Source organism: Bubalus bubalis, chromosome 12, assembly GCF_019923935.1.
Source record: "Bubalus bubalis isolate 160015118507 breed Murrah chromosome 12, NDDB_SH_1, whole genome shotgun sequence".
Taxonomy (NCBI): domain Eukaryota; kingdom Metazoa; phylum Chordata; class Mammalia; order Artiodactyla; family Bovidae; genus Bubalus; species Bubalus bubalis.
The window spans coordinates 101651964-101677669 of NC_059168.1; the positions used below are offsets into that span (position 1 = coordinate 101651964).

General features: G+C 55.8%; 1 protein-coding gene across 4 annotated transcripts in view; it reads left to right on the plus strand.

Annotated features, from left to right (window-relative positions):
• The first annotated feature begins 1881 nt into the window (after window positions 1-1881).
• NTNG2 (netrin G2) overlaps window positions 1882-25706 on the plus strand; it is a 72027-nt gene continuing 48202 nt past the window's right edge. Inside the window, exons 1-3 of one of the 4 annotated variants that reach the window (XM_044926481.2) lie at window positions 1882-2920; window positions 5352-5458; window positions 6676-7735. In XM_044926481.2, the coding sequence (XP_044782416.2) occupies window positions 7523-7735 (213 nt within the window). In that variant the 5' untranslated portion in view covers window positions 1882-2920; window positions 5352-5458; window positions 6676-7522. The remainder of the gene's footprint in view (window positions 2921-5351; window positions 5459-6675; window positions 7736-25706) is intronic. The other 3 variants (XM_025261922.3, XM_025261921.3, XM_006052141.4) reach the window with 3 other exon arrangements.

Below are 25706 nucleotides of genomic sequence, written 5' to 3' on the forward strand. Positions count from 1 at the left end.
AGAAAGGGATGCTGTCTCCCAGAGGTTGCTATGGCCTGCTGTCAGCGTGGCATCATCGCCCGGGGACCACCTCCTGGGGCAAATCCCCTCATTTCGCAGAGGGAGAAACTGAGGCCGGAGGTGATGGCCCCAGGCCATATGGCGAGTAGGGGCAGAGCCAAGAAAAGCCCTTCATTCTGACTCTTTCTATGATTCCATAATTTCCAGGATCTGGAAAAAGGGGAGACTAGAAGACAGGTTTGGGAATGGGTCCCCCAAAAAGTCCGTCGGCATCAACCCACTGGAGAGGCAGGGGGTGCTGGGGAGAGGAAGCTGTAGAGACATTTTAAACACCGTTTTAGTGGCATATAGCTTTGCACATGGGTCACTTAAACCATCCAGGAAATAACAGGAGCACACCCCAGGCCCCTCCGCTGCGTTTAGGTGAATTGCGAATAAGAAGCAACCTCCTCCAGTCTCGTTGGCTGTCCTGACAGCATCCAGACTCGGATGATGGAGGAGCAGGGCGTTTCCCAGGAATTGATGACCCTGCCTGGGGGCGACAGCAGGCTGAGGGCCGGCCCGGTCGTCACTCACCCTGCCTGGGTGGGAGGCCCACAGTGTGCCCTTTGCTGCTGCCTGCAGGCCAAAGGCTTAAAAATCAAATTGCTGAGATGTGTCCTCCTCCACGGAGCTTCCTCCTGCTGGGCGCTTTAAGGCCCAGGGAGCAGGTAAGAAGGGGCTGGCAAGCATCTGCTCTCCTGGACAGCTTTGGGGGAGGGGGGGCTGCTTCTCCAGTGGAAGGGCTTTGAGAGCACTTTCGGGAGAAGGCCCTTGATGGCCTTGTCTGCTCCTTGGAAAAGGAAAAGACTCACCATTCACATTTCACAGATGGGGAAACTGAGGCCCGGAGGCAATCTGTGCCTCGCACATGCCCCAAGTTAACCAGCAAGTCAGGGAGTAGCAGCAGAACCCCACGGGGGAGCCCAAGAGCCCTGCTTCCCAGGCCAACGTCTCCCTCAGCTGTGTGACCTTGGGCAAGTTACTTCATCTCTAAGCTTCATCTATTAATATAACTTGGGACTTGACTAATAGGAGTTAAGTGCCAGGTCTGTGGGGAAGAACCAGTGGATAAGACACACCAAGCGGTTTGCATGGATCCTGGCATAAAGCAGGTGCTCAATAAATGTTAAATTATGATTATGACTATTAAAGCAGAGGACAGTCTTGAATTCCATGTCCACTCTGCAACAACAGGCTAAACATTACTCAGCAGCACAGCCCCCTCGGCCAGCTTGGGGGGAGCCCAGAGGAGGGAAGGGTTAAGGCTGGCAGTGGGTGGGGCCCCCGGGGGCACACCTTGCTCTTATCCCTGACACCCTCCGTGACCTTGGCCCAGTCCCTCCTTCGCTCTCTCTCTCTCCATCCTCGGGCTCTTTGTTCCTGATGCATCCCAATGGCAGAGCCGGCTGCCTGAGCTGCAGTGAGAACCCACCAGGAGCGCGCCCGGGAGCATCTGAAAGCCACGGGTGCCCCTGCAAGATGGAGACAGCTCTCCCCACAGGCCTGGGAGGCAGCCCGGAAGGAAACCTCCGGGGTGGGGGGCTGGAGGCGCTGAAGAGCCCCAGGGGGCTGCCCAGTGCGGCCAATCCCTAGGGCCTCTGCCCTAGGCCCCTGCGGGAGTCCTCCCACGCCCTCCTCCCAGGCTCGCCAGGGAGTGAGGCCGCTCCTGCCCCCTACCCCGCACTCCCTCCGGAGCTGGCTTGGCTCCGTCAAAAGCAGGGCCCGTCAGGGTGGAGGCGGCGACGTGTCAGCTGGTATTCAGGCTCCGCTTGTGCGCTCAGATGGTCCCCCTCCCCGTCTCCCCAAATCCACCCACCCACCCCTTTACCCACTGCTTGGGGCCTTCTGGGTGGCAGCACTTCACAGAGGGAGACGGAGCAGCAGCCTTGAGCCCCGGGCTTGTTTGGGGGGCGGGGGGCGGCGGGGGGCGGACTGACTCACTTGGACCCCTCCCCCGGGGCCGATGGGGCACCCCCACACCCATGGGCGCTGGCACTCGGTTGGGCCCCCGAGGTTTGGGGAAAGGAAGCCGCAGCCCCGCGGCGCATGGCCCGAGCTGGCTGAGAAGCGCTCTGTGTGCGGGGACCCGCTGGCCCCCGGGCCTGGAGGCGATGTATAGGTTGCGACCCCCGCCCCCCGCAGAGCAGGCTCGCTCCAGCGGCCCCTCGCTGGGGCCACCCTGGCCGCGGGCCCGCCGGGACGCCCCTGCTCGCCGCGCCCCTCCCCGGGCCGTGGCGCGTCCCCCGAGTCTCGCAGTATTTCCTTCCTGCACCTTTAAGAAGACCGCTGCTCCGTGGTGGGATGGTGTGTTAAAGCCACACAGAGGAAGTTACGCAGCCCGGATCAGACCGGGAGATAAAAGCCCCGATGGTGATCGTGAGTGATGGCAAGAGGATTTAGCCTCAGCATTAACTTGGAACGGAGTGCAGGGGGGCAGTGAAGCGCCCCGGCCATCTGGCCCGCGCCGCGCCCCGGGGGGGGGGGGAATGCCCCGGCGCCCCGACGAGCCGCCGCGAAGCCCACCCGGGCCGGGGGCTGCCCGGTGCCCGAGCGCGGGTCCTCTCCGAGCCGCCCAGGGGGCCCCAAAAGTTTGCACTTGTTAGCGGCGACCTCCGGCTCGGCCCCCGGCGGGCGATGCGGGCGGCGCGGGCGGCCCCCACCCCCGGCCCGCGTCTCCGGGACGGCTGCGGGCGGCCCCCCCGGGGGCCGGAGGGCTCCCCAGCCCCGATCTGACAGCCACAGAGGCGGCGGGGGAAGGAGCAGCGGCTCGCAGCCCTCGGCCTTCGCCCCCACCCAGCGCCAGCCAGACGGGGGAGGCAGAGCGCCGGAGGGTGGCGGCCTCCGGGGTCTCCGCTCCGGGAAGCCGCTCCGAGCCGGGGTAAGGCGGGCGGGGAGAGCCCGGGAGGCGAGCGGGGTTGGGGGGTGGATATGCTGCAGCTTGGCCAGCCTGCTTTCATTTTTAAAGGGCTTCGGTGACCGAGCAGGCTTTCCCTGGGCCCGGGAGCCACTTAACAGTAGCCCAGCCGAGGCTCGGATGCAAAAGTTATTGGTGGCGACTGCTACTAGAGGAGGACCGGAGTCGCTTGGAGAGGGGTGTGTGAGTGTGCATTTGTAGCAACATCTTAAAGGAGTAGCTTGTCTTTCAGGGCTGGATTTTTCCCCACCAGGGTCTTTTCCCATCGTTTGTGCGAGTGAGTGGGGCGGGAGGGTGGATGTTAAGAGAATGCCTGGATGTGTTTGTGGAAAGGAAATTAACCCTTCCTTCGCGCCGTTCCCCTACCCTGATTGAGTCGCCACCCTCTAGAGCCACCCCAATTCCTGCCATCCCCTTCCCCTCTCGGAAAACTGGGAAAATGTGTGAGTTGCACAGAAAAACTCTTGCGTTCCGGCCGCCGCTAGAAACTTCTTTCGGCGCCTGGGAGGGGTGGGCTGATGGGGAGGATTATGCGCCCGGACCGGCTCGGGGACAGTGTGGAGTGGAACCTGGAGCTGGGTGGCGCGCGGACGGTGGGAGCAGGGGCCGCGGGAAGGCGGGAAGAGGACCGCGGGCTCGCGGGGACCGCCGGCTCCGGGTCCCGAGTAAGTTACCTGCCTGGGGGCTGGGGGGCGGCGGCGGGGTCCCTGCCGGCTGCGGCGCTGGGCAAAAGGATGAGAGTAATTGCCGGGCGCTTTGCTCGGCGTCCCCTAATTAAGGGAGGAGGTGCCAAATGAGGGGGGGCCACCCTCGGTGCCCGCCCGGCCTTTATTAAAGGTGTGATTGTTAATTGTTCCGGGGCTTACACTCAACTTCGGAAAGACAAAAAGCGACGGAGGGCTTCCCGGGAATGTTGCCGTGCGAGGCACGACGCCTGCAGCCCACCCGAAGCGCGGACTCTAAACCCCTGGGGTCCGCGGCGGGGAGCTGACCCCCACCCCACAAGCAGCCCCGTGCCGCAGCCCCAAACTCCCAGTGGATGCCTTCTCGCGCCCCCATCCTCCGTGCTCAACTTTTCGGGGTTGCCTGGGAGCTGAGAGGGCATGCGGCGGGGGGAGGTGGGCACCCGGAGCCCGAGGAGGCTGCCGTTCCGGGGCTGGGGCACTCGGGCCGCCTGCAGTGGGATGCACGCTCGCGCGGCGGCAGTGAGCGGGTGCACGCATGGGACCGGCCGGGGTTGCCGGGCTGGCGGGTGAGGGGGGGGGGGGGGGTGCGATGGTTAGAGTTGGGAGGGTGGGGTGGGACTGGAAGGTGACCCAGACCACATCTGAAGGTAGATTTCACCCCGTCTTCCGCTGTCCCGCTGGGAAGGAAGAAAGAAACTGGGGTGTGGGCTGGGTCCCAGGAGAAACCCCCAGCGCCCCCTCTCCAGGGACCACCTCTAGGGGTTCCCCGCCCATCAGGCAAGTTTCCCAGGAGGCGAGGGCCCAGCCGGCAACTCGGGAGGAGCTTGCTTCGAGCCCAGCCAGCTCGAGAGGCGCTAATTCAATAAGACAGAGAAATCTGAGTTCAGAAATCCTGGTAAAATCTAATTTTCGGGTTTTAATACCCTGGCTATTAGCCCCTCCCCCTCCGCTCCCGTTCCTGAGGACTCTTAAAAGAAAATAAAGCGCATTGATTCTATTTGTTTCTGGGAGCTGCAGTTTCTTAATAATATCAGGTGAAGATTTATTTTCCAAGGAGAAAACAATCTACCGGGACCCAACCTCTTACTCCTGAAATTTCCCATACCGGCTTCTCTCTCCGCTTTCCGCCTCGCTGTGCCGAAGACTCTCGCGTCTCTCCCCCTCCCGTTTTTTCCTCTTTGGCAAAAACCGACTGTAATAATATTCTCGTGCTGAGCTCACAATTCCCTTCTGGTGCCAGCAACGCCCAATTGACTGACTAGTTGTAAACACGTTTATTGCCCCCCTCCCGGGCAGATTTTGTCATTGTTGGCCCCCGACCCTCGCCCCGTTTTCCAGGGAATGCATGGCATTTAAGCCAACAGAACTGCAAAGCAATTAATATATTTGCAAGGCGTGCTGCCTCGTGGATCTGGCGGGCCTCCTGGCCTCCGGGCCTCGCTGCCTCCCCTCGTCCAGCAGCGTTCAGGCTGGGAGCATCACTGCAGATGAAGGAAGCCCCAGGCTGGGTGGGTCCTCCCCAGAAGCAGCGAAGCCTGGCGCCCTGATGTCCCGTATAAGGAGCGCCCCACCTGGGAGTGAACAGTTGGGAGCCCGCGGCTGGAAGAATTAATTAGGGACGTGCTGTTTTCTGGGCAGCATGAAGCTCAGACAGAGGCATCCAAACCTTTGCCGGCCGGCGCTATTTTATTTTTACTACATTTTCTCAGGTTGTAAAAATAGTCTCCAGGCGGATTCTTTCTGAGAGTTTTCTAGCAAGGAGCACATTCAAGGCCAGGAGGACTCTGTAACACCGTTTCTTTCGAAACAGCCAGAGGTGAGATGTGAAAATGTGTCTCCCTGGCTCCTCATTCATCTCCATCAAGAGCCCTTCAGCCAGAGACAGGGGCAGGGGCTGCCTTAACGCAGATTTATGATGCCCCCAGCCTGGAGCGCTGGGACCTAGTCTGGGGACTCCGCCTGGGGAGGAGCTGAGCGGCCAGCCCCCATTTGGACAGTGTCCCCAGCCCTCTGGTTTGTCATTTGGGCAGGAGTGTGTTTGTGTCTGGATGGAGAATGGAGGAACATGGAAAGGTAGTTGACTCTTCAGGACCTTCTAGATACAATGGCTGAAGAGTCGGGTGAGCAGTGAAGGTAGCATGGATGGTGCGATAGTTTGGGAATGTAGATGCAACAATCAGAGACATAATTACCAGAATTAATAACACACATGGCTGTGCTGTGACTCATTGCAGTAACCTTTACCCTATTTATTGGCTAAGTATTTCTGGCCAGGATCCCTCAATGGGGGACCAGATTCTCCTGGTGATATATCCAATGTCTGGGAACACATCACATTACTGGAGTCATGTTTTTTTTCCACAATGTAATATTCATCTTAGTTATATCTATTTAGGGCTTTTAAATAATTACAAGTAGCTTAAAATAGTAAAGCAATAATCATAATGGTGACCTGTTTATAAACATACCCTCTAAGGATGACTGCGAAATTTTGGCCTTGATCGGAAAAATCTAATATGTCACACCATCATCACTTCCGTCAAAGTCTTCAGCATCCCTAGTTCCTAACAGCTGAAAATTAAATTCGCCATTTCAGAATTTTGAAGACCGTTATTAGCACCTGGTTTGTAACTTTTGGCCAAGCGTGGACCATGCTTTATCTGAGCCTGTCCACACAGCCTCATGGACACCTATAATTACAGCCTCATCTCGGCCTTCAACGGTTTTGACATTTTGACTTGTCAGTTGCAGTATTTTAAAGCCACCCATTCAGTCTCGGCTCCTGGGGCTGTTTTAGAAAGTCACTGACCCCAAACAGGGACACTTCTGCTGACCCCCAGAAATAAGGAGAAAGCACATTGCCTTCTTGAATAATGTACCCCATCTCCAAATGTGCTTCTCTGATATTAATGACAATAACCCAGTTTTCTCCAGAGACCTTGCTAATGCAGCTTCGTGTTTTGCACGTTTTGCCAGAGAGCTTTTGTTCTTCTACATCTTTATCCCCCTCTTTCTCTGTTTAATTTGTTGCAGGTGTTGTTGCTAATGAGCTCTCTCTTCTCCCTCCCTACAATGAAAGACAAGCCAGACCCCGGGTACCTGGATGGATTGGGAGCTGAAGTCTCAGAAACTTCCTGATAAGTTGCCCATGGCTACCAGCCAAGGTCAGCTGGCCCCATTAGCGCCTGTCCCCACCAAAGCAGACCCAAATAAGCTGCTCCCCAGTTAACACCTCAGTCGCTTTTTTTTGTGCTGCAGTCCAGCTGCGTGATTGTTGTCACTTTCAGCCCATATGAAAAGAAATCTCACTGGTCCAAAATGCCAAGTCCAGTCCCATAGGGGGAACGTGTGTGCAGCTCACAGGTACGCTGCCTGATTTTGTTTTATCTTTACAACGCAGGCCAGAGGGTGGTTGTGCAGTTGTGTTGAGCACACATCACACATGAAAGGGCCCTTTAAAGAGCTGGATTGATCGGAAGGACAAAAATTAAAAGCAATCCGATCCGGCCTCATGCCAGATCCCTGCGGACTGTCTCCATCTCCCATTTCCATCCACGGTCACAATTGGAGCGTTTGCCTGATTTGATCAGATTCACCTCTGGGATAGGGGTGATGCCAAGGTGAGGAGGACGCCAAGTTGTGGGCAACTTCTTGATTTGCCCATTAGCACTCTGAGAAACGCCGGCTCTGGGTTTTCCATATCGGCCTCTTGGAAAAACCAAGTTTCCTCGCTGTTTGCAACCTGGCAGAGTCCCTGGGACATCTGGCCTCTGTCGCCTGGTAGATGTGGCTTTTCCATGCTGAGGCTGTGTGCCCCGCCTGAGCCAGCCGCTGCCTCACCAGGCCCCCTGCGGGCCGCGCCCCTGGGGACCGCGCCACCATGCTGCGCTTGCTGGCCTTCCTCCTGCACTGCCTGGCCCTGGCCTCCGGGGACTACGACATCTGCAAATCCTGGGTGACCACGGACGAAGGCCCCACCTGGGAGTTCTATGCCTGCCAGCCCAAGGTGATGCGCCTGAAGGACTATGTCAAGGTGAAGGTGGAGCCCTCCGGCATCACGTGCGGAGACCCCCCGGAAAGATTCTGCTCCCACGTAAGTCGGCCCCCTGCTGTGGCCTTTGCTCAGGCCAAGTGGGTGGGGGTGGGGGTCTGGGCCAGACCCTTGGGGTGGGCGTGCACAGCGGGAGGACCCGGATGCCAGGCTGGCTTTCCCGCCTGTAGGATCGGGAATGTCTCTGTCCCGCCTTGGAGACGCGCCAGAGCAAAGTGTGCCCCGAGGATGCTGGGTTCACGTGACGCCGTTCTTTAGGGTGGGGAAATTCTTGGCCTGGTGATCACTGGATCCTCTCCTCTGGGAAAACCACCAAACCACCACCATAGCCACAGTTGCCCAGCCTTGCAGATAAGCCCCGCCTCCCTTGTAGGAAGTCAGCATCTGGGCGAGCAAGCAAGGTGCTATTTGCAAGCTTGCACTCTGCCCTGCCCCTGTTCATCCCTTCAGGGGGCCACCTCCTGGTCCACCCAATCCAATCCAGCAAACCATTTGCCAGGCGAAGAGAGGCCAAGCACCCTTTGCGGGGGAAGGTTTGGTGGATGTGCAGAGGGGATTCGTAAGGGAGGAAGGAAGGGGTCAGATCAGGGTGGCTGGTGGGGACGGCACCCTTTCCGATTCCATCACGATGTGTGGTGACCACAGTAACTGGTTAAGTCAGGGGAAGGGAGGCGTTCAGGTGGTGTCACTTGAGTCTCTAGTTAAAGACGGAGTCAGAGCCACGGGGTACATCGGTACTCCATTAACAGCAACAATAATAAGAGTGGGGGTCATTTATGCCAGTCCCCGAGCGTGGGGCTTGAAAGCTCAGTACGAGTCATTCCTTGGAGTCCTCACTCAGTTCAGCTGGGTTGATTCTGCGTCACACAGAGCTTCAGGGAGTGAGCTCTGGACCGGCGGCATCTCTGAGCTGCTGTCCTCAAAAGTGTGCACACTCAGCACACACTCAGCTCACCCTAACGAGTTCAGTTCACCCTAAAATGCTCCCTGGTGGTCCAGTGGTTAAGACTCCACCTTGCTATGCAGGGGACATGGGTTCGATCGCTGGTCAGGGAACTAAGATCCCACATGCCATGGAATAACTGAGCCTGAGTGCTGCAACTACCGAAGCCTGAGCACTCTGGAGACCGGGCGCCACAACTAGAGGGCCTATGTGCCACAAGGAAAGACCCCACATGTCACAACCAAGTCCTGATGCAGCCGAATAAATAAATATATATTTTAAAACGAATAAATAAAATAAAATGCTCAGACTAAGGTCTGGCACAGAGCAAGTGCTCCTAGATGGTAGTTATCGTCATTCCCATTGTACAGATGGAGAAACTGAGGCCCAAAGTCACAGCCCAGGAAGTGGTAAAGCTCTGATGCAAGCGTCTGGCTCCCGAGTCACTGAGCTGATCTGCCTCCCAAAAGATGCCTTCCACTAGGCAGAGCCCTTCAGGCCCTGGGCCAGGCAGGAAGCTGGACAGGGAAGCCAGGCTGCAGAAGCCACAGGAAGGTCTCCGTGTCATCCTTGGGTGATTGCTGCCTCCATGTGTCCTGGGGGAGCCTCCAGCACAATGGGTTTATGGATGGACTGAGTGGGTGTCCCCACCGGGCTCCTAAGGATGGCTCAGTCCCATGGGGTGCATGGATCCTATCCCAGAGCAGTCAGCCTGGGAAGCGGGGTTCCCACTGGGGTGGTCAGAGGTCAGGAGGCTGTCACTGTGGGTGGTGGGCAGGCTGGCCGGCCCCAGCTGGGAAGAGAGGGGGACAGTAAAGGAGAAGGCAGTACAGGGCCAGGAGCCAGGGCCCGGATGGGCCCACTGCACTGAGGACCCCAGGGCCTTGCTGGCTCAGGGATGGGCAAGGGGCTGGCCCCTGAAGGTCAGGGCCAAGGTCAGCACTGGGGGAGCCCAGCTCTGAGCCACATCTCAGGCTGAGTGCCCGCCCCAGCTCATGTGAGGACTTTTCCATTCGACTCCCAGAGCAGAGTCAACCGCTGCCTCTTGTGTTAGAGTCTTGACTGTATTTCTTCTTTTAAATATTCATTGCAATTTTAATGTGCCGGGGGCGGGGGCGTGGGGTGGGTGGTGAAATCTTAAATCACTGGACCAGCTTCTGGTCAAGGCCTGAGGAGTGGCAATGACCATCAGCTGCAAGTCCGAGGCCCTTTCCTGGCCAAGGCTGCCCCCATTCTCACACAGAGAGCCCAGCGCAGCTGCCAAAGTGGGGTGGTCACCCCACCACAGTCCTGATGCCGCCCGACCTGGGTCCTGGAGCCCTGGGCTGTGGAAGGGGCTTCTGTCACCTTTCTGTCCTCTCCTGGGAAGATGGTGAGGAGGGCGGTGGTGGAGAAACAGCATCTCCACCTTCCTCTGCTTGGTGGGTCCTCGGTGTCCCAACACCAACCTGATGGACTTAAATGTTTCATGATGGGCTGCCATCCACCTCTGCCTTTGATCACAAACATGCAGCCAACGGGTGTGGGGACACCGCCCAGGCTGCTTCTGCAGGGAGGAAGAGGTCACATCCAGATAAATTCAAACCCCCACCCTGCTGTTTACCACAGCTTCCCCGAGCAGGTTCTGTGCTGCTGCTGCTGCTAAGTCGCTTCAGTCGTGTCCGACTCTGTGCGACCTCAGAGACGGCAGCCCACCAGGCTCCCCCGTCCCTGGGATTCTCCAGGCAAGAGGTTCTGTGTGTGTCTCATTAAATCATCTCTAGGATGCTCCAAGGTAGTGACCGTTCTAATCCCATTTTAGGGATTAGAAAGTGGCTAAATCCCGCCAAGGTCACTCAGTCTAGAGGGCAGGCCGGGAACTTGTGCGCAGCCAGGCAGGGCCTATGCTTATGCTCCAGGTGGCCCAGCCTTCCCTCTCTGAGCTTCGGTGAAGTAGAGATGCTGCTGCTGAAGGCATGTCACAGCGCTGGGAAAGGACACAGCCCAGCCATGTGAGTCCCGCCACACAGTAGGTGCTCACGGTGTGGTAGCCGTCGTTTGCTTGTTATTGCGGCTTTTATGCACTCTGCGGTGTCCAGGCCTTTCTTCTTTGCCCCACCCCAGCCTTGAGGACGTCCCGCCCTGTATCCTGGGCTCAGGGGCACAGGCGGTTGGATATGTGCTCAGGTAGCCATTAATTCCTCTAGCCTTGGCCTGTGGTTTTAACCAGCCACCAGGGGGCGCCCTAGTGGTACCCAGGCGGCCCTTAGCCCCACTTTAGCCTCAGGATTGCCCAGTGGGTCCCTGTTTCCTGGCATCCCTCCTGCAGTGAGTGCTGGGCCTGTCGCAACATCCATCCAGGTCAGAGCGTGAGCCCTGAAGTGTCCTGAGGGTGCACCAGGGGCCCAGGGGGTGGGGGGGGGGGGTGGGAGGGGGAGGACGACTACCCCTCGCAGGCTTCAGTGTGCAGACTCTCCAGGCCTTGGACTCGTTGTCCTTCCGCAAGGCCACCTGAGACCTGAATTGTAAATTCCAGCCCGGTGAGGAAGGGGAGGGAGGAGGAAGACCAAGATAAATGAATAAATAAAAACCTATTGGCTCTAAATGCACAATGAGAATTAATAGGGCTGAGCTCTCAACCAAAGATTCTCGGGCAAGGGCGAAATTTCAATGAGGGCTGCGGGAGATGGCGGGCGGCCTCGCACCTCTGACTCCCAGTGCCTGGCCAGAGGGGGCCAGCCTGCTGAGTCTGCAGGGCCAGAGAGAAGGAGGCAAAGGCTTCTCGGCCTCTTGCAAGACCCCTTGAGGATGGGGAGCAGTCCCACGGCGCTCTGAAAGAGAGGTTGCCCACCGACCTGCACAGCCACGAAAGGAAGGGGGAGACCTTGTCCTTGTGCCTTGAGCCTCAGGAGAGAGATGGTGAGGAAAGAGGGCTGGGGGCACAGACCAGGCAGGTGATGCTGAAAATGGCCCTGCAGCTGGCTGCCCACTCACCTCCCGAGGTGCACCTTGTTAGAAATACTGGGTCCTGGGCAACAGCCCCCCCCAGACCCTCGGAGCCAGAAGCTGCATTTTAACAGGAAATTCAGGTAATTCAGATGCACACAGGGTATGCTCTGAGGAACACTGCTCTACATAATCCGTCAACGGTAGGTGATACTTATTATTGATGATGAGCAGGCAAGAGACCTGTGCTTCCCATGGGACCCTTGCAGAGTAAGGGGGTGTCACTACTGCTGAAGGAGAAAGGCAGACAGCAGGAGGAGTGGGGATCCGGAGTGAGGGATGAAGCTGGGAGCTCAGATTCCTGAATATTGGAGACCTGGTGGGAGGTTCCAGAAAGGTGTTATGATATCCAGACAAAAGCTTCAAGCTTGGAATCCAAAGACCTGAGCTTGCATCCTGGCTTTGCTGCTTATGGGCTGAGTGATCTGGGGCAAGTCTCTGAGACTCCGTTTCCCCACCGGTAACAGGACGTGATGATGGCTGCCTTGCCCATCTCTCCAGCTTGCTGGGAGAAGGAAGTGGTTCTCTCAGTATATCAGCAAGTGCTTAGAGAGTGCCAGTTCTCTTCTAGTGTGAGCCTTTGATAGTGCTGTTGATCCAGTCTTGAGCATCTGGACTTTTCCATGGTGAAATAGGTGAATGTTAAACATTTCATCTAAGGAAACTTCAGCACACAGAGACGCCAGGGTCTTGACATACAGGAAAACCCAAAGCACACGTGTTTCTCAGAAGCTGCTTTGCCTTCTCTGTGCCTCAGTTTACCCAGATGAAGAGCCAGTGGCCCCCCATCCCTCCCCCAGGGAGTCTGCTGGGGTGATAACTCAGGTGGCAGATGGGTCCTGGAAACCTCAAGCCCCTCCCCACTGTGACACTGAACACCACGTGCAATCAAGGTCACAGATGCCCCGCCTCCTGCCAGAACGTGTTCTTCAAATGTTTCCATCCAGTGGCACTGAGCTCACCAGCTTACCAGCACCAAGCTCACTGGCCTGGGTCCCCTCTCCCACTGTGTTCTGGCCCCAAACCCACGGAGAACAGGGGAACACCCTTCTCCAGCCTCAGCCCTTCTCCACATCTCACCCCTCCTGTCCCGTTTCCAGGGCTGACCTCATGACAGGCGCAGCTGTCGGGGGCGGGGGGCGGGAGTGAGATAACTCTTGCAAATCTAAGTAGACAATGAAAGAAACAGGGCAGGTGTTCAGGGTGGTACCCGACTAACACTGAGTGGGTGAGATGGACACCTAGTGTAAGGAGCTTGCAAAGGATGAAGGCGCATCCCGCCTCCCCCAACCCCCTGCCCCACCCATCCCTCCCAGCTCCAGCTTCCCGCAAAGTTTTCCCACCTCCTCTACCTGGAATGTCTTCTTTGCTTCCTTCATGTCTAACTCTTTTGTGCTTACCTAGATAACCCAGGCTCCTTTTTCCAGGTTCAGGCTGGAACCCACCTTCTCCAGGAGGCTTTTCCTGACTCCCTAGCCCAGGAGGGTTAAAAGACCTCATCTGGCTGCATCCTTGTCACCTAAGCTCACAGATGTGGCCTCCTAGTTAACAGCTCAGGCTCTAGAGGCAAAGACGTAGAGGTTGGAGTCCCCTGCTGTGTGACCTTTGGCATGAGGCTTAACCTGAGTCTCATTTCCTTAAATAGGACTATTGATAGAATGCACATATGGATGCTCAATGCATGCTCAGTACTCTACTCCTGATGTTTGCCTCCCTCCTGGGCTGGGAGCTCCTGGAGGCAAGGCTGCCTTGTTTGTCTCTGCATCCCTCCCTTTTGGTTCAGTCACTGCTCAGCAGGCATTTACTGAACCAATGGATGGGTGAGTGGAAGGACAGTGTGGTCCAGGAAGGCTTCTCGGAGGAGGAGAGATTAGGGCTGAGTCTTATGGGAAGAACTAGGGTTTCGATGAGGACAGAGGAGGCACCCAAAGCCTCTACTTCTGCCCCATTTGCGCCCCTGTTCTGTGAGGTTTTCAGTCAGCTGATAGCAGGAGCTCTGCACAGCTCTGTCCTTAAGCAGGAAGCGATTTTGGAAACTGAGCTTCACCCAGCCCTTAGTTAAAGCCGCTCAGTCTCTTGAAACGCCCGAGGCAGGTCCCAGCCTGGGACAAGAATAGTTCCATGCATGACATCTTGTTGCTTGGTGAGGCCTCCTTCCTGGGGGCGGACGAGTGAGAGGAGGGGGCAGCCCTGCCTGCGAGGGCCCCGTGGGTGAGATCCTGGCCTCCTACTTTTTCAAGGGAAGGAGTTTGGGTCCAGACACCCCAGGAGGGTGGAGGGCGGAGCCTCTGGACTGCCTAGGGGAAGGGAAAGGGCTTAGAGGAGACATCGTTCCAGAGTGTCAGACTTAGAGCTTCGAGAACTTTCCAGTTTATGCACCCCACCTTCCCCAGGCTCTTCTGCCTCTCTACATCCCCTGGCCCTGACTTTTATGCTTCAACGCATGTTTAACACAAACTGCCTCAAGTTCCACGTGTGACGACGAAGCAGGGGGTGGATGGATGGACAGGCAGGCGACCCCAGCTGTGGATGAGAAGTTGAGGTTCAGGACAGGGCAAGTGGGGGCTCGTACTCATCTCTTTCTGGGCTGTGGGACTTTGGATAAGTCCTTCGTGCTCTGAGCCTCGGTTTTCTCATCTGAAAACTGGGGTGACGCAAAACACAATCTCAAAGGCTGGTTGTCTGGGTGAGACGAGACAGGATGGAAAGCCCCTCTCTGGGAGCCTGGCAAAAAGTGAATGTTCCCCAAAAGGGATTTTTTTTCACCCCTGGTCTAGAATTTAGCTTGAGAGACACAAGGAGTAAAAGTAGACATTAACAGAAGAGGAGCCCGGGAGCCCAGTGTGTAAGTGTGCTGTGGAACACACACCAACTGCTGGCAGGGCGGCGGGGCCAGGGAGCAGTGTGTCAGAGCAGAGAGAGTGAAGGATGGGGGCTGGGCGGCGCTGGACCCCCGCAAGGACAGCCCCGTAGCCAGGTTTCCCCAGCTGTGGGCTGGGCTGTCATTGTGCCCAGGATGGAGAAATAGACCAAGGCTCCCAAGGCCCACTGTTGGTGGGGCTGGGATTCAGCCTTCTCCGCCCGGCCAAGGCTGTCGGGGGAGGAGGGGAGGAGGAAAGGAGCACTGGGCAGGCAGAGACCCGAGGAGGCCCACAGGGCACGCAAGTCCTGGGGCTGGAATGGAGCTTGGCAGGCTCAAAGAAGCAGGTGCCAAGCTGCAGCCCCTCCCCCTTACCAGCCAGCCATCACTACCCCAGAAAGGGGGTCCGGGCTGTGTTCCTGACCCACAGCCCAGACCCCAGGCTCTCCTGCCTCAGGCCTGGCCAGGGCCCACTGGGCCCACGAGGAGGCCTGGCTCCTTCCTGGAGGGAACCAGAGTGTTGGAGAAAGTGCGCAACAGCAGACGATGCGTGGTTCTGTTCAGCTTTGGTTTGCAGGTTCTAATTTTTTTTTATTAATCATCACAGCAGATTTGCTTAAATATATGAAAATGCGTTTCTGATTCCCCAAGCACACACCAACTGCTGGCAGGGCGACAGGGGCCAGGGAGTGCTGTGTCAGAGCAGAGAGAGTGAAGCATGGGGGCTGGGCGGCGCCGGATCCCGCCAGTCTCCTCGCGGCAAGGACAGCCCCTTAGCCAGGTTTCCCCAGCTGTGCAACGAGGTTTGGCTAGGTTAACCACTTCATCCAGCGTCGCTGCGTGATCGTAGATGCCTTCTCAGAGTTTGGGGACAATCTATGCCGGAGTTCAGACTTGGTCAAAACCTGACAAAACGGGGGGCTCCAGTGCAGATAGAGGGGCTCTGAATGCGTTTCCTGTGCTCAGCGCAGCACTGGGATTTTTTATTTCCAAATTCAAATCCCTTTATTATAGTATTCTATTAAAGGAAAATCAAAACAAGGAAAAACAAAGCTGAGTGCTAAAGATATAATTGTACATCACATCATTTCCCTTTCGTGTCGGCTTCTAAATTCTTTTTAAAAAAATTATTGAGGTGTAATTGACATAGAAGGTTGTATTAGGTTTAGGTATACAACAGAATGATTTGATACAGGTACGTATTGCAAAAGAGGGCTTCCCTAGTGGTCCAGTGGTCAAGACTCTGCCCTTCCCATGCAGGGGGCGTGGGTTTGATCCCTGGTTGGGGAACTAAGATCCCACATGTGGCCAAAAAAACAAAAAAACTATTACGAAAGAATTACCACTCTAAGTTTAGTTTATGTCTGTCACCACATACTCGCAGTTACAATTTTATTTTCTTGTGATGAAGGCACTTTAAAAATATTTTTTAACTAAAAAAAATTGCAATGATAGTCACATAACTTGAAATTAACCATCAATTTTTTTAAAGTTGGGGTAAAATATATATAACATAGAATCTGCCTTTTTAGCCGTTTTTAAATATACAGTTCAGTGGCATTTAGCGTGTTCACAATGTTGCACAACCAACATCTCTATTTCCAAGACATTTTCATCATTTTCTGAAAGGAAATCCCATCTCTATCAGCAGCCGCTCCCCATTCCTCTGTCCCCAGCCCTTGGCAATCAGTAGTCTGCTTTCTATATCATGCATTTGCCCATTGCAGACACGTCATTTAAACGGAATCAGACAAGGTATGACTTTTAATCTGGCTTCCTTCACTCAGCACCTTACTCTGGAGCCTCATCTGTATTATAGCGCATCCCACTACCTTGTTCTGCTTTCTGGCTGAGTAATGTTCCATCGTGTGCTCGACCACATTCTGTTTATGCCTTCATTAGTTGATGGGCATGTGGATTATTTCCACTTTTTGGCTATTATGAGTAATATTGTTATGAACATTTATGTACAAGTGTTTGTGCGGACATATGGTTTCATTTCTCTTGGGGCTATACCCAGGAGGGGAATTGCTGGGTCATATTGGGCCTCCCTGGTGGCTCAGATGGTAAAGACTCTGCCTGCCATGTGGGAGACCTGAGTTTGATCCCTGGGTTGGGAAGATCCCCTGGAGAAGGGAATAGCAACCCACTCTAGTATTCTTGCCTGGAGAATTCCATAAACAGAGGAGTCTGGCGGGCTACAGTCCACGGGGCCACAAAGAGTCGGACACGCCTGAGGGACCAACACAGGCACACGTGGTAATTTTAGATTTAAATTTTTGAGCAACTGCCAAACTGTTTTTCAGAACAGTTTTACACTGTTTTGCACTATTTTACATTCTTACCAGCACTGTTACAAGGGGTCCAATTTCTCTGTGTCCCTGCCAACACTTGTTACTTGCCAGTTTTCTTTTTTATTATAACGGCTAACCCAGGCGGTGTGAACTGGTATTGCATTAGGGTTTTGATTTGCGTTTCTCCACTCCAGTACTCTTGCCTGGAGAGTCCCATGGACGGAAGAGCCTGGTAGACTGCAGTCCATGAGGTCGCTAAGAGTCAGACACGACTGAAGCGACTTAGCAGCAGCAGCAGCAGCTAACTAATGATGCTGGTATGATGTTCTCATGGGCCGTCTGTGCATCTTCTTCGGAGAAATGTATATTCAAGTCTTTTTGCCCAGTTTTTCACTGGGCTGTCTTTCGGTTGTTGAGTTGTATGTGTTTTTTAATATATTCCAGATACTAAATCCTTATCAGGCGTGTGATTTGCTAATATTTCCCCCACTCTACAGATCATCTTTCACTCTCTGGATTGTGCCCTTTGGGGTTTTTTGTTTGTTGTCGAGTTTTCTTTTTCTTGGCTGTGCTGGGTCTTTGCCGTGGCAGCATGTGGTGGCTGGCCTCCCAAGAAGTGCCTGAGCGGCACCTTCAGGGCGGGTGTGGCCTTAAGGTCAGAGTTTGCTCTCTGGCCTGTGAAGGTGCGCTCTCTGCCTGGGTGCAGCCTCCCATGACCCAGTCTTGCTCCGAGTCGGCTCTCGTAGGCCTTGGGGCTTCTAAAGGCCCTGCCCCGACCCGCCCACAAGCCGTGGTTCTCGCTGTGGCAGCGCCATTGAAGGTGGACCAGAAGGGGATGTTTGTGGCAGGCGGGCCAGGCCAGGGCGGGAGGCAGGCTGGTGGGCAGAATGTTAGGGATAATGGCCAAGTCAGCCTCGGTGGTCACTTTCCACCATCAGGAGCAGGGTGTGTGTGGCCCAGCCCTCAGCTGGGAGCTTCAGGAACCAAGAGCTGGGGACACACTCGTGTGTCTCATGTCTCACCACCTGCTAGTGTTTTTTTCTCCATGCCCCATGTTGCAGGATTAGTCTGCTCTTTCCCGAGACCTCCCTGTGCTCCGGGCACCCTGCAAAGCACTGTGCGTAGCATTTGTGTTTGTCTAGAACACTGGGACGGGTATACTGCAAATGAGGAGAGGGAGGCTCAGAGAGGTGCAGAGACTTACCCAAGTTTGCACAGCAGTGACAAGGCCAGGACCTGTCTCTGGGGCCTTGGCCACTGTCCCATGCTGCCTTGTTAAAAGTCTGACCGGCCGTCCGCGGGGACCCGCGTCACCTCACCTCTCAAGGTCTCATAGGTAGGAAGGAATTAAATCCAAGTTTACGGGCCCCTCAGATCTACGCCTGGGGCTTTCAGAGCTTCCCCCTCCTATTAAAGGGCCCTGGGCCCATCTTCAAAGACCAGACACCCTTCTCTCACAGCAGTTTGTCCTGGGGGTTTTGGGACTGTTTGGACCCCCTCAGTCTCTCATTCCAGTTCCTTCTGCTGCCTGAGTTGTTTGTCCGACTCCAAGTGTCAACCAGGGAAATGAAATGAAACACGACCTGGGCATTGCCCCTCAGTTGTAGCAGAAATCTGTTGTCAGGCAAAAGGTGGAAAGGAGGTGAATGAGAGATGGAGCCTTGGGTAACCTTGGGCCCCTTCATCAGCTGCGGCAGCGCCCCCTCTACCTGAGCCCACAGAAAGCTCACGATGCCTGTTGGAGGGACTGCAGGTCCTCGACTTGTCCCCTCCGGCTGGAGCATCTAGAGCTAGCAAAGGCAGGTGGCAGCAGAAGGAGAAGCCAGCAGGCCACAGGCACACCCCCATCCCCGCCCCAGGCACGATCGAGAACCCCTGACCAACAGCTCTGGGGCCGGCATCATGCTGGGTCTGGGCTCCACACTGGATTGACTGCCAGGGGCTGGGTGCCCTCGGGTCTCACCCCACTTTGGGATGTAAATTCCCTGCCTTCCCTTCAGGGGGTCTGCATATCCACCCTCCAGGTCACACTGCATCCCCAGATTCTGCTTCTGGCTTTCGGGACTTTGATACTTACAGAGAGGAAGACGGGGAGGCGTGGAGAGAGCAGTAACATCCCTTGGGGACCCAAAGCAGATGGACAAAGGCTGGACCCCACCACACCACAGCCCCAAACCCCAGGGCACGGCCTCCTACTCTGGAGGGGTCACAGCCCCTTTGAGAATCCAGGGAGCTCCTCCTAGAACAATGCACACACACACAGTTGCAAATCTCACAGGCTTCCCAGACCACTCTGAGTCCACCCTTGGGCCCCTGTGGCACCTCTGGGAGCCCTTAAACTCAGGAAAACGGCCGTTTGTCTTCTTGACTGACTGGGTCTGTTGTCTGAGCATCTTCTTGATCCACCTCTGCAGACCGGCGCCATGCGTGCTCAGTCACTCAGTTGTGTCCGGCTCTTTGCGACCCATGGGCTGCAGCCCATCAGGCTCCTCCATCCATGGGATTTCCCAGGCAAGAATACTGGAGTGGGTTGCCATTCCCTTCTCCAGGGGATCTTTCCGACTCAGGGATTGAACTCATGTCTCCTGCATCTCCTGCATTGGCAGGCAGACTCTTTACCACTGAGCCATCTGGGAAGCTCCTCAGACCAGCAACAGCTTACATTTAGGGAGTGTCTATTGCATCTCGAGTCTTTGACCTAATGTAGCTCATTGAACCTTCCAGGGACACTTAAGAACAGATCCTATATTTATATCCATTTTGAATATGAGGAATCCGAGGCTCAGAGAAGTTAAGTCACTTGCCCAAAGTCACACAGCTTCTAAGAAGAGGAGCCTGGTGCCTTCACCCCCAGCTGCCTGGACCCAGTGCCTGGCTCCTAACCAGGCTGCTCAGCTGCCCTGAGGCGCTCTGAGTCTCTCTCACGGTTAGACTGAGGCGGTTGTTCTGTGTGTGCGCTCACGTACATGTGGGCGTGCACTGTCCCTGTCTGCCTCTCCTCCCCCAGCACGCCCTGGCTGCCCGAGGAAGGAGGGCTGGGGAGGAGGGACCAGAGCGTTTTGCCCACCCCTTCTGTCCTCTGAGACACCACGGAGTCTGCTAATCTACTTACTTGTAATTCACTTATTTCATGTCTATTGGCCGCGTGCGTGCCCCCACGTACCAGCTCTGGGGGAGACGAGATGGCTTTGCCTGGAGGAATCTGATCTGTTTTTTTCTGGGGAAGGAGTGGAAAAAAAAAAAAAAATACACCCAAGAATGGACAATAATGGACCTAAAAATAGAGGGTGGAGGGGAGTGCAGTGTGGGGAAGGAGGGGATTCGAGGCGTCTGCCTGCCCCGGGCAGCCCTCCCCTTCCCACCTGAGGTCCCCAAGGGACTGGCCGCCTCCCTGCCTGGGGAGGGGGTACGAGGAAGGGAAGGAGAGCGGGGCGGGGAGCCAGGGGCCGCCCCATGATGGAGAAGTGTCCCATCGCAGGGTCCTCTGGCCTCGACCTTGGCTGCACATGGGAGTCTCCTGGGAAGCCTGATGGTTACTCCCTGGGAGGGACCCTGCCCCTGAGGGCCTGATATGGCTTGTCTGGGGTGCCCCCAGGTGAGTCAGCCTGAGGGCCGCTGTCAGGGTGTTCCCACAGCAGGAATGGAGGTTCAGGTGTGGGGCTCTCTTCCTTTAGCTCCATGTCCCCTAACCCTCGGGACAGCCTTCCCGAAGGCCCCAAGCCCAGAGGGGCAGCTGGGCCTCCAGAGGAGTGGAGGAGGCAGGGCCTAGGGAGCTGTGCAGACTTTTGGCTCCATCCGGGCCCCCCACCACTGGAGTGGTCCGCAGCTGAGCCAGTCAGTGGACTCGCTTGGGGGCTCTTAACATCCCCGCAACCTGCTGGGACTGCGGCCCCACCACCTACCCCAGAGTCTCTGGGGTGGGCTTGGGCTAAGGATTTATTCAAGCTTCCCAGGTGGTCCCAGGATACAGCCAAGTTTGAGAACCAAATTTCAGTCTTGCCCAGGACCACACTGGTTCCCTTCCAGCTATAAGCATCTTGTCTTTCAATCTTCAGCATCTTTTTTCAGTTTTTATTTTTTTAATTCAAAGACCAGAGAGGGAGAGAGGTTGCTCTTAGAATTTGTCCTTACATCCAAGCTTCGGGCACCCATCCTTGCTCTGGCTTCCTGGGACTTGAAGGGTGCTGGCTCCTGCCTTGTCCTGTGTTCCCAGGGTCTTACCCTTTCTTTCTGGAAGGAGGCTGCCCAGCCAGGATCAGGGCTTTCCCTGCAGCTGCTAAATGTCAAGGCTGCATGCTGGCTCCAGGCCTCCCCTTTGGCCTTATCTCCAGCTCCCCACCAGGCTCCTGGTCCAACCCAGCTCATTAACCCCTCTCTCCCCGCGGCTCCTGCATGTTCGCTTGATCCTGCTACACAGGGCATCCTCCTCACAGCCTGGGCGGGTCTCCCTCCTCCCGTCCATATCCAGTCCACCCATCCTTCTGAGCCTGTCCTTCTGCAATCCCACCTCCTCCAGAAGCCTTCCTGACCCTCCCAGCCAGTTCCTCTCCAGGTTTGTCATCTGTGCCATACTCTGGAGGTCACAACACAGTGGTCAGTGCTCCCACAAGGGGGACTTCCCTGGTGGTCCAGTGGCTAAAGCTTAGGGCTCCCAATGCAGGGAGCCTGGGTTCGATCCCTGGTCAGGGAACTAGATCCCGCATGCCACAACTAAAGATCCCACCTGCTGCAAGGAAGATTGAAGGTCCCACATGCTGTGACTAAGACCCCTTGCAGCCTCACAAATAAATATTTTAAAATGCTTCCATAAGGGGTGAAAGTGCCCAGGTTACTGCAGATATGACTTTGAGTCAGTGCCTGACCTCCAGGGGCCTCAGTCCCCTCACGCATAAAGCAGGGGTGATGGAGACAGCTGGGTTGACATCACTGTTCACGAGCCCTTCTTTGGATCAGCTATACCAGGCATCCCAGCCTGGCCAGGCATCTGAGTCACCGCAGCAGGTTTTAATTGGTTGGTTGGTAGGTTGGTTCACTTTCAATCAGGAGCAGAATTTCCAGTCTTAGGGCCCAGAAATATTCTTATCCCCCTCCTCTTCCCAAGGATTTTGATGGACAGCCAGTTCTGATGACTGCTTCTTGAGGGCCATCTTGCACACAGAAGACATTAGAGATAGTTGTTGAATAAGTGAAGGAGTAAATGAATGAAACCTTATTGGCTCAGCCTTGCCAATCCCATTCCCACCAAGGGCTTCATCCATAGAGCAATACATTTGTCCAGGTATGCCAGGGGATAGGGCAAACCCAGCCACTTCTTTCTCTTTCCTCTACCTGGCCACTTCTTGACTCCTCAGAGACCAACAAGAAGAAATCTAGAAAGTCTTCACTTGTGGCTCTTGGTTCAGGCAGGTCCCATCCGTCTGGGTGCTGCGTCTGCTCCTGACACCACCTTCCCAACGCGAAGGACCTGGAGAGGCAACCCAGGGAGGGGGAGTCACTCTGCAAACCTTAGTTAAGCGTCTTGCACGCGACAGGCCCCGGCCTGCCTTCACAGAGCACACAAGGGGAGGGTCCACACCGTAATTAACCAAAGAAGTCGCTAAGGAAAACTGATGAGATGCCCGTCTCGGGGAAGGGCATGGTGGCCGGCCAGGGTGTTGTCGGAGGAAGGGAGGGGTGGCAGACACCTGCAGAGGAGGGGAGGGGAGGAGCTTCGGACAGAGGGATGCGGGTGGGCCAGGCTGAGCTGGTAAGGTTCAAGAAAGGAAGGGGAAACTTGAGGATCCAAAATAAGGTGGGAAGTTGGCCTCAATAAGATCATAAAATGAGCTGTTAGAGTTTTGCTTGTGTTTTAATTTTCTAAATTTGTTTGTTTAGGCTGTGCTGGGTCTCTGTTGCTGAACGGGATCTTTCTCTAGTTTGGGGAAGTGAGGGCTGCTCTCTAGTCGTGGAGTGCAGGCTTCTCACTGCGGGGGCTTCGCTTGTTGCGGAGCACCGGCTCTAGGGCGCTCAGGCTTCAGCAGTTGTGGCACACGGGCTTAGTTGCTCCCCAGCATGTGGGATCCTCCTGGACCAGGGATCGAACCCGCGTTCCCTGTATTGGCGGGCAGATTCTGAACCACTGGACCACCAGGGAAGTCCTGTATACGTTTTGCAGACAAAGACATCCGTGGCACAAAGTTCATTTCATCTTCCCTAAACCAAGGGCCGACTCCACACCAGGGAAGCAGGAGGTAGCACAGCGGGCTCTCGACAGTCTATTATTTTCAAGCTTCTAACCCCAGTTCTGCCCTTTTCTCAGCAAAGGGATGTTGAATAGGTTTTCTAACCTATCGGTGCCTCCATGTCTCCCTTTTGAAAATAATTATGAGACTAGAGGAAAGGAAGTTTCACCCGAAGAATCTTGGTCTCCATGCCTGGACCAGCTTGGGTTTGGAATTTATGGAGAGAATGCTCTGGGGTGTTGTAGGAGCTGAAACTGGGGGGAGGAGGAGGTGTTTCTCCAGATAGAGTGGGGGCGGGGAGGCCAAGGGGGTGGCAGGGCAGGGGATGGACAGGGCAAAGGTTAGGGGCGGGGGCTGCCAGGCTCAGTGAACATTCAACCTCAACCCACTTGGACCCTCCCGGGCTCCCCTGTTTCACCAGTGTCCCCACTATTCCTGGGCCTCTTTTGGGCCCCATGGCTCTTCAGCAGGAAAGCCAGGGGCAGCTTGCAGAGAGCCGGAGAGGGGCTCTGCAAGGGAGGGCGGCTCCCCTGGGCGTCCCAGCCTGGCCCCTCGGAGGGGGCCACCCTGCCCCCCACCCCCACCTGGCACTGAATCCTCCAGGCCACTTTTTTTTCCCCCTCCGTGATAAAATATTCATGTCAGCAGAGCAGGCCCTCTTTGGGAAGGCTGCCGGTGTCTAGCTTCTGCTTTGCACAAGCTTTTAAAGAGCAGGACGCTTTTCCCTCGCTCTAAGCATTTTCTAAGTCCTGAATCAATAATGCACTTCACCCAGCTTCTCTGAATGCAGCTTTTCTGCCTCTCTGCACCCTCCCACTCTCCCCCCACCCCGTCCCTGCTTTCTCCCTCTTTCTTTTGTCGTTCCTTCTCTCCTGATGTACTTTTTATTTACTTTTTTAAAACAGCGTTCGACAAAAGCGTTGGGCTGTTTGGGTGGCGAGAGCCTCGGATGGGGAGTGGGGGTGGGCTGGCAGGACGGAGGGAGGCCCGGGCAGCTGCCAGGCGGGAGGCTCCTTGGATGAACAGGTGGAGTCTGTGCTCGGGGAGGAGGCGGGGAGGAGTGGCTGAGCCGCCCGCTGGCCCTGGTGGGAAAGCGTTTGCGCTCCTAGCATGGGGGAGGAGGAGGGCCTGGGCTAATCTGCCTCTCACTCTCCTTTCTCTAATCAATTAGAAACTGTTTACTGCATAACTGGAGAAAACGAGGAGAAATGCGTAGAAGACAGGGGGGCTGGAGCGAAGGAAATATGCAGAGTGCGAGTCAAAATATATCGCCCAACTTTCTAAGGAGCCAGCAGTCCAGATTGGCCTATCTGCTTTTTATAGTAATGAGTTCCCTGTCGTGAGGGGTATGCAAATGAGGAGGTGCCATCCCTCGTCTGAGAGAGATGCCCACGTGGATCTGGTCAGTCATGCGGCACCCAGTGAGGCGCTGGGATGCAGTAGGTGACTGCAGGGGGTCCAGAGGGATCACCCCAGGCACTCCAGCTGGAATAGTTTCCCACCCCAAGCATTCCTAGAAATCTGGCCGTGGGAAGAATCTACATATGCCCAGGACCAAGTGAAGTCTATCTTTTTTTTTAAGGAATACAATTTTGAGTTCCTGGAGAGATTAACCCTTGTCTAGCCAGGGCAGCACCTTGGCAAGACCCCACCCAACCCCCTCTGGCTGTTCGGCTGATGGATGGTCGTTCTGGGTCAGTCGTGGTGGGAAGGAGTGTTTGACACTGCATCCTTGCCCCTCTCAGGGACAGCTTGTCCACCAGGACGGCCTGATGTCTCAGGTCATCAGGAAGGCTTGCTAGCTGGGTCTGTTGGGGAGGGGAGGAGGATTGAGAGACCAGGTTCCTGCCCAGCTGCTCAAACAGCACCTGGGCCGGTTGCTTCCCATTCCCCTCGGTCACTTCCCACTCCCCTCGGTAACCAGGCCCTCCTCCCTGGGTGAGGTCTGCTCTGAGCTCACGCAGTGGGATCTAGGAAGGGCGGGTTGAATAACTACTCAACCCATACCATCCTTAGAGCCAACTGTCAAGGATCCTCACCAAGTTTGGGAATATTTATCAAATCAGTGCTGGGGGAGGGAGTGGCAAGGGTGAGCCAGACCTGGCCCCTGCATCCCAGAGTCTAGTCTCAATCACAGAAGGTTCTGGAAGGAGGCAAATGAGGGCAGGGTTAAAGTGAAAGGGGGCCAGGAGCAGAGTGGAGGGCTCATCTCTGCAGAACTGAGATGCCTTTCCTTGGTTACGGCCAGGCGTGGCCGGGCTCAGGAGGTGGCCTGTGACTCTGGGTACGAGGTGGACCTTGGACCAGGAGATGCCCACCATGGCTGGCCTGGGATCAGGGTCTGGGCTGGGGATGAGGCATCACTGTGACTTCTGGAGACTCACTGCCAGGATGGATGAGCCCCAGGAAGATGCCTTTCTCTGCCTGAGTGACAGCCAGGCTGGGAAGAAATGGCACCAATGAGAAACAAAACCTGAAACCTCAAGAGGAGCCTCCCTGGCCAGCTGCCGCTCCGGCCCTGAAATAACACGCGGGTCAGTTTCCGCTGATTCACGAGTAGGGAAGGGTGACCTTGCTGCTGTCCAGGGCTTTTGCTCAGAAAAGGAAACCAAAAAGGGGATGGGAGAGAAGCCTGGAGGATGAGGTGGGGGGGAGTTTGAGGCGGAACAGGGATCAATGAAACCACAGAAGGAGAAGCGGGGTGGGGGTT